Genomic DNA, 15,137 nt, shown 5'->3' on the forward strand with positions numbered 1-15,137 from the left:
TGATATATATGTTATTGCCATGAATTGTCTGAACTTATAGGATTGAAGATTTTATTAAATGTGTGCGATTTTTTTGGGCGAATCTGAATTTTAGAAAGGGACAAGCATAAAATTGGAGAATTAAATTAGGGGTTGAATACTCATATTCTCCTAATCTTTAGTTTGTTTGGTAGGATTTAGCTATTCATTGCCAATGTTTTAGGATGTAGCTATTACTTAGCCTAACCTTTGACTAATTCTTGCCAGTAGTTGTGAGAAGTTGTTATGAACACTTCCGATGCCCAATCAGCTATCCTAGTCAGCAGCCACGTTATGGATCCTCAAGGAACTGGAAACGTGAGGCACAACACGAGAATTTGCAAAACACCAAAAGCTCTAACTGATTTTGTTTGGCAGCATTAATTGTATCCTTAAAATACACTATGGTATAGATTTGATAATTTGGTATACAGTGTAATTAAGTCAAACCTTAAACATTGAGGGTAATAAGGTTTCCTATGTGGGTGAAAATTCCTAGAATATATCGATAAATGAGTCGAGGTAACTACTTATTTTATGAGGTTTCAGTTTCAATGAAATTGCAAAAATACTCAGAAAGTCAAACCACAACCTAGACAAGCAGAGCTCCAGTCATTTGAAATAAATTATTGTCAACTAGCTAGGGAATCAAACTAAGAAAAATTTGAGCAATAGACCAACTGAAAGACAAAATAGATATTAGCAAAGATGATTTCAATTAGTGAATGAATTAATCCTACCACCTATTTATGTATACAAATCACTTCTTTATGAATATAGTTGACAAGGCTCGGACAAGACTAATATTAATAACAGTAACCACAATTTAAACATGTGATATTACAGTTTCAATGTAACCACTTGATCATTGGGTTACTTCCTTAAAAGCAACATGCCAACAAATGTACATACTTCGGTAACTTAGTTTGTAAATAAAGTAACAGCAAAACTTACTATCTTTAGCAGAAATCAACATGATTATGCTCTTAGATTCTCAGCAACATTCTTAAATACTACTTATAACTCTTCTCTTAGTAAACATTCTCTGGGCCAGTACAACTCTTGCTCTATAATAGCAAGTATGGTACGTAATCCTTTTATAGGAATTACGTTGACCTTCTCTGGCTTACTCTAACCGTATCAGAGAAATATCCCGTATACAAGTTTGATGAGATCTCATGCAAAATAATCGCACGACACTATACAAAAATCATGTGGCAGTCGATGGAAATTAAAAAGACAAAAGTGAGAAAAAGGAAATCTGAAACACCTTTATAAATTGTATCCTATGAACCTGTATACAAACAAAGCTGGTAATATTTTCCAATTAAAGTATCCAATTTAATAATACTGCAGTAACTAACATCAACCGAATAAAACAAATATAACTAGAAAAATAAAGACACCTATTTGATCACAACAAATCAATCAACCGACCAAGTTTTTATGTCAGAGAATCAAAACCACCTGTTTCATCACCGTCACAAGCGTCCAACAACAGAGTCCAATCATTTTCTCCGCCTCAATTCACGGCCAACCGCCGCCGCCGCTCATCAGATTCCACATCATGGCCACTCTCTTTCATAATTCGCCTCAATTTTCTGACGGGATAGGAATTCACAAGAAGGATGGTGGGTCCTTGCCTAAATCCATTGAAGACTTAGCAGAAACCGGAATCGACGCAAATCTCGATGAGAAATCACGAAACAAACGATCATCTTCCGACTGATCATTTACCCCTGGACCGTCATCGAAATTCAAGGAGTAACTTAACGGGTCGTAATTGAATTTATTCGTTTTGGACCGGTTCTTATTAAACCGGCGAATAAACGTCTTCCATTTCGGACCCGCGACGAGTTCCGACCACTCTCTAACTTTCTTAACGGCGTTTACACCCTTATCCCACCAACGGGGTTCTTCCTTTTGATCGCTCGTTGAGATCCGTTCCCATACGCTGCGTCCACACCTTAAAGACGGTAGCCAGAAACAACAGCCCCGCTTGGTAAATTCAAGCTCCTGTAATTCTTCGTTCACGTCGGGTTCTTTTTGGGAGAATTCCGGGTTGTTTTGACCCGCCATGTCGGAAAAGTAACAACAATTGCGACGAATTAAGATAGAATTGAAATTTAAACAGAGAAAGGAGAAGAAAATACCACAGAAATGATGATCTCTACAAACCGCAGCCCCTTCAAATTAGGGCTTTGTGGTTTGCAGAGAAATGTGGATCCTTACAGAAACCCTAAAGCATTCTCAATTTCTTCCTCGATTTTTCTCTGTGTTTTTGTTGTGATTCTATATATAAGGAGAGAAGAATATCAGATTTTGGGAATCTTATATAAATTATAACGGAAAAATTGCAGGAATTAAGGGAAACCGGGAAATGCCGGTGATAAATGATGAGCGGGACGGTGCTGGTGGTGAGGTGCACACAGCTGTTAAGTACACAGCTGGAGCCAACCAATTATTAGGCCGAGGTTTTGTTTGTAATCGTGGCAATGTTTGATTGGCGGAACTGCTAATCAACTATGGGCCTGTGGCGCGCCTCATAAGATAATGTAATTTCGCCTAGCAATTAAGAGGTAGTTTAATTAAAAATCACCTGATATTGCCGGTAATTTTAGCAAGGCCTTAAAGTCTTCAACGGTCGAAAATCGAAGTCATTTATGGACATTCTTTACAAATACTACAGTTCTGAGAAATAAAGACCCAATATTCGCAGGACAAAGATTCATTCACATACACAAAATAGATAAACATTCGATATAGAGAAATTTTCCTAAAACATTACAGTTAAAGAGTGTAATTACGAAATGTAATTATAGTTTGTCTAATTATCATTTCTAGTTATAGACGTGCAACGAATATAGCCTATATTAATTGTATTGGTAGCGAGAACATATATAACCAAGACAAACTACAAAAATACGACGACAACAACAACAACAACAACAACAAAAATCAGTTTGATCCCAACATGTGGGGTCTGGGGAGGGTAGTCTGTACGCAGATCTTATCCCTACCTAATGCATGTAGAGAGGCTGTTTCCAATAGACCCTCGGCTCAGGAAGGGCAAGAAGAGGAAGAGGGAAGCAAGGAAGGAAGAAAGATGGAAGAGAAAAAGGGAGAGATAGATGATAAGTAGTATCAAATAATAGCAACAGGGAATACAATACCTGAGGCGAACAAAATCACATATCGTAATAAAAATCTAAAAATATGAAGGGACATGCACGCTACTAAGCCTATCGGTAAACACTATAAACTACCTACTAACCTTCTACCTTAATCCTCGACCTCCACACCCTCCTATCAAGGGTCATGTCCTCAGTGAGCTGAAGCAGCGCCATGTCCTTCCTAATCACTTCACCCCAGTACTTCTTAGGCCTACCTCGGCCCCTTCTCAAACTCTCCATTGCCAACCTCTCACACCTCCTGACAGGGGCATCAATGCTTCTTCTCCTAACATGTCCGAACCATCTCAGCCGCGACTCCCGCATCTTGTCCTCCACGGAGGCTACTCCCACTCTGTCCCGGATAGCTTCATTCTTAATCCTATCTCGCTTGGTACACCCACACATCCATCTCAACATCCTCATCTCTGCTACTCTCATCTTCTGCACGTGGGAGTTCTTGACAGGCCAACACTCAGCCTCATACAGCATAGCGGGTCGAACCACCACTCGATAAAACTTACCCTTAAGTCTTAACGGCACATTCCTATCACATAGGACACCAGAAGCGAGCTTCCACTTCATCCATCCCGCTCCGATGCGATGTGTGACATCTTCGTCAATCTCCCCGTTACCCTAGATAATAGACCCGAGATACTTAAAACTCGCCCTCTTGGGGATAACTTGACCATCAAGCTTAACCTCTACGTCTGCATTATGGGTCTCACTGAATCTGCACTCCAAGTATTCTGTCTTGGTTCTACTTAGTTTGAAACCTTTAGACTCCAAGGTCTGTCTCCAAACCTCCAACCTCACGTTAACTCCGCTACGCGGCTCGTCAATCAACACTATATCATCGGCAAATAGCATGCACCAAGGCACCTCCCCTTGGATGTGACGCGACAGTACATCCATCGCCAAGGCAAACTAAAATGAGCTAAGAGTCGATCCCTGGTGCAACCCCATCACCACAGGGAAATGCTCCGAGTCACCACCCACAGTCCTCACCCGAGTCTTAGCATCATCGTACATATCCTTAATCACCCTAATGTACGCTACCGGGACGGCGCTAACCTCCAAACACCACCACAGGACCTCTCTCAGAACTTTATCGTACGCCTTCTCAAGGTCAATAAATACCATATGCAAATCCTTCTTCCTCTCCCTATACTGCTCCACTAATCTCCTTACCAGATGAATCACTTCCGTAGTCGAACGCCCCGGCATGAATCCAAATTGATTCTCGGAAATAGACAAGCACCTCCTCACCCTGGCCTCCACCACCCTCTCCCAAACCTTCATAGTGTGACTCAATAACTTGATACCCCTATAATTGTTGCAATTTTGGATATCACCCTTGTTCTTGTAAAGCGGAACCATCGTACTCCACCTCCATTCTTCGGGCATCTCCTTTGTCTTAAAAACAACATTAAACAAACCATTGAGCCAGTCCAAACGTGCCCGCCCCGCGCTCTTCCAGAATTCCACCGGGATTTCGTCTGGCCCCGTTGCTCTGCCCCTGCACATCTTACGCATCACCCCTTCCACCTCCTCTACCGTATTCCGCCTACAGTAGCCAAAATCCCGCCGACTCTCGGAGTTCTCCAACTCACCCAGCACAATGTGACTATCCCCCTCCTCATTCAACAGTCTATAGAAGTATGTCTGCCACCTTCTCCTAATGAGTGCCTCGTCCATCAACACTTTGCCATCCTCGTCCTTGATGCATTTGACTTGGTCTAAGTCACGGGCTTTCCTCTCCCTCACTTTGGCCAACCGGTACAACCTCTTGTCCCCGCCTTTGCCCTCGAGCTCTTAGCCGTCATAACTGCTAACTTTGCCTCTTTCTTCGTCTTTATGTAACACTCCCGATAAGTCCTTTTTTCCTCCTCGTTTGTACTCTCTACTAGCTTCAAATAAGCAGCTTTCTTAGCTTTCACTTTACCTTGAACCTCTCCATTCCACCACCAGTCCCCTTTAAGTCCCCCAGGAGAACCCTTCGTTACCCCTAAGACCTCTCCAGCAGCTACCCTAATGCAATCTGCAGTCATGGACCACATACTAGACGCGTCCCCCATACTCGTCCAGGCCCTCATAGCCAACAACTTCTCCCCTAACTCCTGAGCTTTGTCCTTGGTCAAGTTACCCCACTTGATCTTAGGTTGCCTGCACCCCGCCCTCTTCCTCCTACTCCTCTTGATCTCCAGGTCCATAACTAGGAGCCTATGTAGGGTCGTGAGGTGCTCACTTGGGATGACCTTTCAGTCAGTGCACAAACCTTTATCGCATTTCCTACAGAGAAGATAATCAATCTGAGTCTTGCCCATTAAATTTTGAAAAGTGACCAGGTGCTCTTCCCTCTTAGGGAAACTCGAGTTAGCTATAACCAAATCAAAAGCTCTAGCAAACTCCAACAGTGAATTACCTCCCTCATTCCTATCCCCAAAACCGTACCCGCCATGCACATCATCATAAACCCCAACACTAGCCCCAACATGACCATTGAAATCTCCGCCAATGAACAACTTCTCTGTGTGCGGGATACTACGCACCATCTCGTCCAAATCATCCCAAAATTGCTTCTTGACCTCCTGGTTCAAACCTACCTGAGGAGCATATGCACTAATCATATTTAAAGTAAAACCACCAACTACCAGCTTAATACTCATCAACCTGTCATTTACCCTCCTAACCTCAACCACGAGCTCCCTGAGATCCCTGTCTACTAAAATACCTACCCCATTCTTATCCCCAGCGCTCCCTGAGTACCATAGTTTAAACCCGTCTATATCTCGTGACCTAGTACCCTTCCATCTAGTCTCCCGAACACACGCTATGTTGATCTTCCTCTTCTGAAGAATCTTACCTAACTCTATATACTTCCCCGTCAACGTCCCAATGTTCCAAGACCCAATTCGCAACCTAGAGGCATTCTTACCCCCCTTCTCGCCCCTGGACCCCACCCCCAGCCCCGCCCGAGGACATGACCTTACTCTTACATCATTCACTACCGCCACTATAAGCAAAAGATATTAGGTAAAAACAACTCAAAGGAGTGACTAACAGAATTAAAATGGATAGACAAAACCCTACCAATTTTTACAAAGTTGAACAGAAAAATTCCAACGTACAACCAAATCAAACAAGATGTCAATTAAATTGTAACAAGAAGCAGACCCAAAAGTGACTAATACCAGCCAGACCTAAAATTTTAAATTCCAGTACTTAGTAACAAGAAGCAGATTTAAAAGTGGTGAATGCTAAAAAGAACCAAACTTTGCAATTTTTTTAAAATCCAAAAGACCCATTCTTAAGCTAAACTGAACAAAAGAATTCCTCTATACAGCCAAATCAAACAAGATATCACTTTAATTGTAACAAGAAACAGATTTAAAAGTGGCTACTACTAAGAAGAACAAACTTTGAAAAGAATAACTAAAAAGATTAACACCCAGAAACAGATTGTTTAGATTCTTTAAAGAAAAAAGGGGTGCAATTATACCAGTATCAAAGAACAAATATGCAATATAAAGTAATAGAGTAGGAACGTTAGAACCTGGTTTTTGTTGACATCCAATTTGTCCCTCTTTTCTTCCAAACTATTTCTTTAAGCTTTTAATATCACTAATAATGTAAGAATAGTTATTTTACCATTTTTAGCACAAACTAGGCCTAGTTATTTATATTATTATTTAGTTAATATAACTATTACTAGTATTATTAATGTTACTACTACTATTAATAATAATAATAATAATAATAATAATAATAATAATAATAATAATAATAATAATAATAATAATAATAATAATAATAATAATAATAATGCTATTGGTATCATCTTTATCATTCATACCTTAATCGTATTTATTGTTACCTTTCATCAAAAGTATTTTTATTTCTTTTACCTCACTAAGCGAGAATATTTTTTGCAATAACTTTTAAATATTACGAAATTATATTTAATAAATATTGCCGTATCTTACGATTAGTATTTTATTTAAACATTAGTAATTATGATTAGACTAATAAATAAGTTAGTTACTTGCTTATTTTTTAATATATTAATATTATTGTTGCTTATTAGAAGCCTAATGAAATAGGAGGAAGAAAAGAAATCCAAGTATGTTTAAAAGGCCCAAATTACAACCTAACCATTCTGCCCAAGACACATTTTAATTTGTGTACATTGGCCCAAATCCTCCACAAAATGAACCAAAATCGGCCCAACAAGAATCAACCCTATGACTTATGAGAGGAATTAGTTGTATCTAAAATATCTCTAACCCTAGTCCATCAGATACACCTCTTCTTATTTCTTCCTCTTTTGGTGAAAGCTCAACATCTGCATCAGCCATGGCAGAACTTGCCCAACCAATTTCGTGTAAGATATTTTTATATCTCCCAGACATCATGACTTGTCTTATCTCTCCTCTCTGCTACAAGATTCGGTCAAACAAAGAACACCACAAAGAGCCAAGAAAAATATTCATAAAATCTGATTTATTGAGCAAAATAGCTCACGTGACGGGTCGGATTCAAACGACTGTATTATTTTCGAAATCCCGCCCAAATCAAGAACCCTAGATTTCACCTATAAAAACCAGCACTTAGAGTCCATCTGGGGGACGATTGGGAGCCGCTCCTTTTACCCCGAAAATTGATTTTCAGCCGCCTCTTCCCCCCTGAACTCATTGCTTTTAAAATTTTTTTTTGCAATAGATATGGTATAATTCTCATAACTTTCCAAATTATATTTGAGTTGACGAGTTCGTGAGAATAGCCTTTGACAAGCGCCCCAGTTTACTGCCCTGCAAAAGGTCAGTGATTTTTCCTTCATATTCCTTTTGAAATTTTGAAGGTTTGGATGTTAAAGTATGATATTGCCTTTGTTAGAATCGTGGCTTTGAGTTTACTCTCCTGTATATTGATGTGTTAAATATTATAACCTATAGTTTATGTTGTAAAGGAGGAAATACACCATACCTATAAGTAGAAGTCAGCTATGTGCTTAGTTGAAAAGATTCTGTGTTCTTCTAGAAACCATGATTCTAGATATATCTGAAGTGATATTAATAGCAAGTTGCTATCTCTTTGCTTAGTAATAGTCACTGTTAACTACTACATAGATGTATTTATTTGTCCATAGTCAAAGATCAGGTAGAAGCCATGAATTAGGACTTGTTTCCGCATATTCTGGTAGTACGAAAGCGTGAGAATTTGTTCCGTTTGCATCGTGTCTTTCAATAGAGTATATTACTTTTCAACTAATTGTCCCAAAAGATTACATTTATTTTCTGAACAACTCTTCATTCTAGACTAAAATGACTAACCAATGTAATATGGATGTTGAGACTCATGTACTCTCGCGTGAAAGAATGGACATCTAGCATACTTCTCGCTAATCTTTGGTATCATTTAGTTTGCGTCTATCATTCGGTGATATGCCCTTATTAGGAATCATGTTTTAAGAATATTTTGTTGTTGTCCACACTTTAGGAATCGTAGGCTTATATTTCTGTTGTGATCTTTGGAATTCACTTGTAGCTTAGTTAAATTCTTAAGGTGAATTTGATCAAGAGCATATAATTTATTTAATGTGCATAACTTAAAGAATATTTTTATATTTATTTATTTATTTATTTATTTTTATTTGAAACTAGTACTCTGTTTGCACGCCTAATTGCTGAAGAAGAAGCATACTTTCCTATATGCTTGATTTGTTCCCTGGAACATAACTTATCCCTATTTGAAGCTAAATAATTATAACTAAGGTGTTTAACATACAGTTGGTAGTGATAGATAACTTTTGGGTTTAAAATTAAATATAGCATGATTTTTTAGGAACCTCATGAAGAAGGTTCAGTAATGTGAGTTTATTTGCTGACATAGTCACGTTTGATTACTTGGATTCTGCATTTCTTTAATTCTTTACTTTTCTGTTGAACATGAGATTTCCCCTCTAATTTTTTTTCTCCATTCTTTGTCTTACATATGCACTTGGAGCAAAAATGGAGTCTCCCTCGAGAATGGAGTCATTACATCCCATACCGTCTTCCTTAGAATGCATCGGATAGCAAGAAAAACAAGCGAAACGCTTGGGGGCGCCTATGGCGTCCTTCCTTTAAATTCTTTTGTCATTCGTTTTATTCTAACATATATGATATTGTTTGTGTATTTGGGTTATTTTTTTTAAGTGTGAATTTAATCATCCAGACCCTTTGATTTAGTACTAATATTACATAAGGCATGATAGCCAGAATAAGGGATCTAACATCAATAATTTAGTAATTTCTTCACATGTTTACCATTAGCGTATACATTTTCTAGTAAGCTTAGTATTGTATTTCAAACACATTTTTAGAAGTCACTTTGTTAAAGTTTACGCTTTCGGAAAACTAATTGTTAGGCTCGTTTCAATATTGCTAAATTGGAGTTTTTCTTATAAATGAGGTAAACCATATAAGTCTTTCTAGGAACTAATTTGTAGTGGTTTAATTTCTTGAGTAATTTCTGATTTGATATTCTTTTACTATCAGTTTATTTCTTTCAAAATTTCAATGGATGTTACTTTAAAGATATAAACCCCCTTTTTTGTAGTTTCATATGGAAAAGTTTTTCTCAAAATATAAGAGGTAAAGTCCAAACTGTTTATTCGTTTGAATTTGAAATGCATGAAAGTAATTTTCTTTCTCAATTATAAATATATACCGAAGGGACTCATTTCTTTCTTCCTAACTTTATTACACACGTATTTTTAATTGAATTGACAAACGTTTTTAAAATACACACATGTTACTACTTACTTTTTTTAAAATTAATTAACCTATATTTGACTGGTTAACCGTAGTTAACGGATCATATAGGGTGCCTTAATAACCTTTCCTATAGGATTAATTAGAACCTTACCCATAATCTTTTAGGTTAAGCAGACCGTAAACAAACAGAGTTAACTTTAAGCATTATTTCACTAAAATTGGTGTCCTAATTTACCGTTAAAATAATTAGGTGGCGACTCTTTTTTTTAAATTAATTAAACCTCTAGAATTACCCATATGTTGTACTCTATTTTGACCCGTGTTAAATTGGGGTATAACAGCATGGCGACTCTGCTGGGGATACTAGGTTCTAAACCATAACAAGCTTAGGTTAATAATAAATTTGATTTGTTTGTTTGTAATTGTTTATGGTGCTTATCTGAATTGCCTTACATGATAAATTATTGTTTATCTATACTTATTGCTTTTTATAAATTATCATTTCGTTTCACTTCCTCCACTCCTGGAAAAATCACACCAAGCACACACCTAGCGGTTACGTGGTTTGCGGCCGTGCACTTTTTAAAAAATACCTTTTAGGGGAAAGTTCGTGGGTAAGTCGATCAGCGGTGCAGTCGACAGTCACAGGCTTTACACTCTCAAGTTGTCCGCTTGGGAGAAGACCAGTCTAGAAAAACCCACTCTTAGTCGGCCTAAGATAGAGCTAAACCAAAACCCTTTTAAGAGCTTGCATCATTTTAACCTTAGGTGATTTAATACCCGAGGTGTATTAAATCCATTAGTAAACCTTACCTAAATGTCCAAGTGGATTTTCAACCCCAAGTGACACTTTATCACGTGTATGTGCATTATTTGAAGGGTGGACATACCAATTATACGAACCATTTTCTCTAAATGATTTAAATCTTAGGTAAAGGAGCATGGTCATTATTTCTATGATATGTAGTAAAATTCTTAAATGAGAAGTTTAGACATGATGAAAATATATACTTTCTTTTGATATTTTATTACAAAAAAAAAGAGGTTTATGCATTCATACTTTACTATATTACTCTATTTTCTTTTGAAAAATAGACTTATTTAATTAATTTACAACAATGGGATGATATATAATGGCATGTTTATATTTCAAATACACGTTAGGCCTACCTCTGGCACAAAGAGGTCCCCTACTTATTAGGTCGTGCAATTATTTGTTATGCTTTGGGATCTGTCACATGCTTTGCTTGCTTATTTGCTTACTCGCAATGTTGTTTACTTGACTTTATTATTTTTACTAACATTATTTGTTATTTTTCAGAAGGAAAAAGTGTTGAATATCCAACTTGTTTACATCTTTATTTAAATAAATATATATTTTATTTGCTCATATATTTTTTTTCTTCTACTTAATTTTATAGCATCTTTCTGAATTAATAATAATAATCATCACCAATCATTCTGCGCTTAGCGCTCTTTAACGACTCTAGAGCACCATTTTTGTATTTACTTAGGCTCAAATTTCTTTTAGGTCTACTCCAATTCATAGAGTCTAATTAAGATATATTTGGTCTCTCGGTATCTTCTATTTTTATAAAGTACGACGTCTTTCCCATAAACTCTTCAATAGGCTCGTTTCTTCATGAAATCCCTCGATATTCATGCGTTCAACTAGCCTTTAGAAATTTCTTTAAACAACAAGGTGTATAATAAGATTTAATTAAAACTGTCATAATCCTTCATAATTAGGTAATATATTTCTCCCATCTAATCCGTGAGTTGATTTTATTCGCGTTCTTTTCTCAAAATGTAGTTACATAATTTTTTTAAATATTGCCACTCGTGCCTTACATAATTTTCAATTCTTCCTTAATTTTTTCAATTCCGACATAATCTTGTATCTCTGATATTCGTCTCATAGCTTCTTATCTCTTAGAACTTCAATCTTCGTGCCAACACACATTTCCAAGTTGGTAGATGTCGAAACTTGCACAATCTACCGAGCAATAATAGGCCATTATTTGGTCAATTTATATTGTCAAATTATTTTAAATTTTTTACATATTCAATTCAAGTGTCTGTATCGTCTTATTTCGGGTCGTCGAGATTAATATTCACGCACCTGTTAATTCTAATATTTGGCACGTGAGTCGAGGTACTATCCCATAAATCCCAAAACGGTTGACACCGTATTCCTAGGCCTCGATAACTTTATGAGTTGCCAATGCTAATAAAATATTTTTAAAACCATTTGATGTCCAAGTGACTACCATCTTTATTAATTATTCATATGTCACGATCCGGATTTTCCACCCTCGGGAGTCGTGATGGTGCCTACTCGAAGAAGCTAGGCAAGCCAAATTAATTATTTTCCCATTAATGAACAGATCTTTTTAACAATTTATAGCAACAATATAAAACAGCAAAATTAAAAAAAATAGCGGAAGTCTAAATTATAAAACTGAATCAAAATGCGGAACAGCCAATGAAAGCCTCTACCCAAGACTGGTGTCACAATACTCAGAACGACTATGAATCACTAAATACAAACGTTTGAAAGAAACATAAGCTGTTCGTCTCGAATACAAAGAGGCAACAGACTAAAAGAGAGATTAAGGGAGACGCCGGGCCTGCGGACGCCTGCAAGGCTACCTCGGGTCTCTCTGGACTGAAGGTCTGCTCCCGTACTAATGCTGCTTCGAAACCTGGACCTGTGCAAAAATGCACAGAGTGTAGCATCAGCACAACCGACCCCATGTGCTGGTAAGTGTCTAGCCTAACCCCGGCGAAGTAGTGACGAGGCTAGACTGGACGCCACATAAACCTGTGCAATCATAAATATACAGCGAAAATCGAAATACAAGGAGAGTAACAGTATGGGAGGGGGAAAACATGCTGTGGGGAGATAACAATATTAACAGTAAGGCCAGAGTAGCAATCTAAGGGCAGCTAAGAATTTACAGCGAACAAGAAACTAATACTCAAAATAAGCACATTTGTATCAATAACTGTTGTGGCGCGCAACCCGACTCCAATATATTTCAACACTATTGCGGCGTGCAACCCGGTCCACATATATCATTGTTGCGGCGTGCAACCCAATCCATATCGTTTAGCTTTGTTGCGGCGCGCAACTCGATCCTCGAATATCATTTAGCTTTGTTGCGGCGCGCAACCCAATCCTCAAATATCATTTAGCTTTGTTGCGGAACGCAACCCGATCCTCAAATATCATCTAGCTTTGTTGCGGCACGCAACCCGATCCTCAAATATCATTTAGCTCTGTTGCGGCGCGCAACCCGATCCTCAAATATCATTGTTGCGGCGTGCAACCCGATCCATATCATTTATCACTCTACCTCGCCCAAACAACATTCACACATAAGGGGCAAGGAAGTAAACAATTATTGGAAGAAATTCCGGCAGGGGAACAATATCAATAAACTCAATATCCCGGCAAGGGAGGAAACAAACGAAGTCAACAAAACGTCCCGGCAAGGGAATAACCAATAACTCTTTCTCTTTCTTTCATTTCTTACTTTATAATTCATTTTATCATTTGAGCCCATGCTCCCAAGAATCAGATCATTTCGTATACCTTCAAAATTTGTATCACAACTCGAGCCAATGCTCCTCGAAAACAAATGATCCTACTGTCTTTCACATGTCCTTTACAACATATAGAAATCCTCAAATAAGCACGGAAATTACAACCAAGACATGATAATCGCATTATAAGGACTCACGGTCATGGTAGACACCAATGTATAGATACTCGTCACCATGCCTATACATCGTACTCGATCAATTAGCAAGTAGCAAACAAGAGTCAACTCCTATTCCCTCAAGCTAGGGTTAGACCAAACACTTACCTCAAACTTCCACGGCCAATTCAATCCTCAACAACCGCTTTCCCTCTCGAATTCGGCTCCAAATCAACCAAATCTATACAATAATGACTTCATAGTATCAATATGTGCTAAACAAATCAAACCCAATATCTAATTATAGCTTTTTCATCATTATCCCCCAAAAGGTCAAAAATGCCCCTGGGCCCACATGGTCAAAACCCGAGGTTCGAACCAAAACACGATTACCCATTCCCCCATGAACTCAAATATATAATTTATTTTGGAATCGGACCTCGAATTGAGGTCCAAAAACCCCAATTTTAGAAAACCTAAGTTCTACCCAAAATTCCCAAATTTCCCCATTAAAATCTTTGTTTTGAAGTTGAAATTAAGTTAAAAGATGTTAAGGAGTGAAGAAAATGAATTAGAAATCACTTACCAATCGTTTTGAAGAAGGAGAGTTGTTTGGAAAATCGCCTCTTATGTTTTGGGTTTTTGAAAAAGTGAAAAATGACGACGTTCCGACTTTATATACCCCCCTAAACCTTCCAGAGCGGACCGCACAAAAAGGGAACGCTGCCGCGCTGGTTGACCTGGAAAAAATGCTGTTTCTTTGAAGTTAGCTACGCGGACCGCGCAGCACGCACTGCGGACCGCGCTAAGGCGACCGCGGGCGCGCTGGAGCCTGCAATTCTCCTGAACCTGCAACACCTGGTACTTTACGTCTATGACCTCCCGGAATCTACTCAAAATTCACCCGAGCCCTCGGGGCTCCAAACCGAACATTCACACCACCTCAAAAATATCCTACGAACTTATCCGTGCGATCAAACCGCCAAAACAACATCATAAACATCAAATTAGGCCTCAAGACCCATGATTTCCTTCCAAATTTCATAAAACATCAAGTTTAGAGTTTTAAGTCCAAAACACGTCAATCGACGTCCGAATTCAACCAAACTTTACAGAAAGCGCTTAAACCATGTATAAGACTTGTACCGGGCGTCGGAACCAAAATACGAGCCCGATACCACAGTCTTTTAATCAAATTTCATTTCCAATTTCCTTAATTATTTTCAGAAAACAATTTCACACAGAAATTCATTTCCCGGGCTTGGGACCTCGGAATTCGATTCCGGGCATACACCAAAGTCCCATATTTTCCTACGGACCCTCCGGGACCGCCAAATCACGGGTCCGGATCCGTTTGCCTAAAATATTGACCGAAGTCAAACTTAATCAATTTAATATCAAGATTTAACATTTTGCTCACAGAATTCATAATTAAGCTTTCCGGCTATGCGCCCGGACTGCGCACACAAATCGAGGAAACCCCAAAT

At 38.2% G+C, this 15,137-nt stretch overlaps 2 protein-coding genes across 2 annotated transcripts; both read right to left on the bottom strand.

The window, feature by feature from the left end:
* Nucleotides 1–1,264: 1,264 nt before the first annotated feature.
* Nucleotides 1,265–2,383, bottom strand: LOC109209858. The gene has a single exon (XM_019373202.1). The coding sequence runs from the start codon at nucleotides 2,095–2,097 to the stop codon at nucleotides 1,636–1,638; it is 462 nt and encodes a 153-aa protein (XP_019228747.1). The 5' UTR covers nucleotides 2,098–2,383; the 3' UTR covers nucleotides 1,265–1,635.
* Nucleotides 2,384–5,449: 3,066 nt separating this feature from the next.
* On the bottom strand, nucleotides 5,450–7,546 carry LOC109209859 (craniofacial development protein 2-like). Its single transcript, XM_019373203.1, has 2 exons — nucleotides 7,495–7,546; nucleotides 5,450–6,204 (listed from the first exon to the last, which is right to left on the bottom strand). The coding sequence occupies exons 1-2, from the start codon at nucleotides 7,544–7,546 to the stop codon at nucleotides 5,450–5,452; spliced, it is 807 nt and encodes a 268-aa protein (XP_019228748.1).
* Nucleotides 7,547–15,137: the final 7,591 nt, after the last annotated feature.

The sequence above is a fragment of the Nicotiana attenuata genome, unplaced genomic scaffold (assembly GCF_001879085.1).
Source record: "Nicotiana attenuata strain UT unplaced genomic scaffold, NIATTr2, whole genome shotgun sequence".
NCBI classification, from domain to species: domain Eukaryota; kingdom Viridiplantae; phylum Streptophyta; class Magnoliopsida; order Solanales; family Solanaceae; genus Nicotiana; species Nicotiana attenuata.

Excerpts from the sequence above, each read along its gene's own strand:
- LOC109209858 (XM_019373202.1), bottom strand. The coding sequence starts at position 2,097 with ATGGCGGGTCAAAACAACCCGGAATTCTCCCAAAAAGAACCCGACGTG.
- LOC109209859 (XM_019373203.1), bottom strand. The coding sequence starts at position 7,546 with ATGGCTGATGCAGATGTTGAGCTTTCACCAAAAGAGGAAGAAATAAGA. Across the intron at positions 6,205-7,494 it reads AGAGGAAGAAATAAGAAGAG|TGGCGGTAGTGAATGATGTA; the intron begins GTGTATCTGATG and ends TTTTGCTTATAG.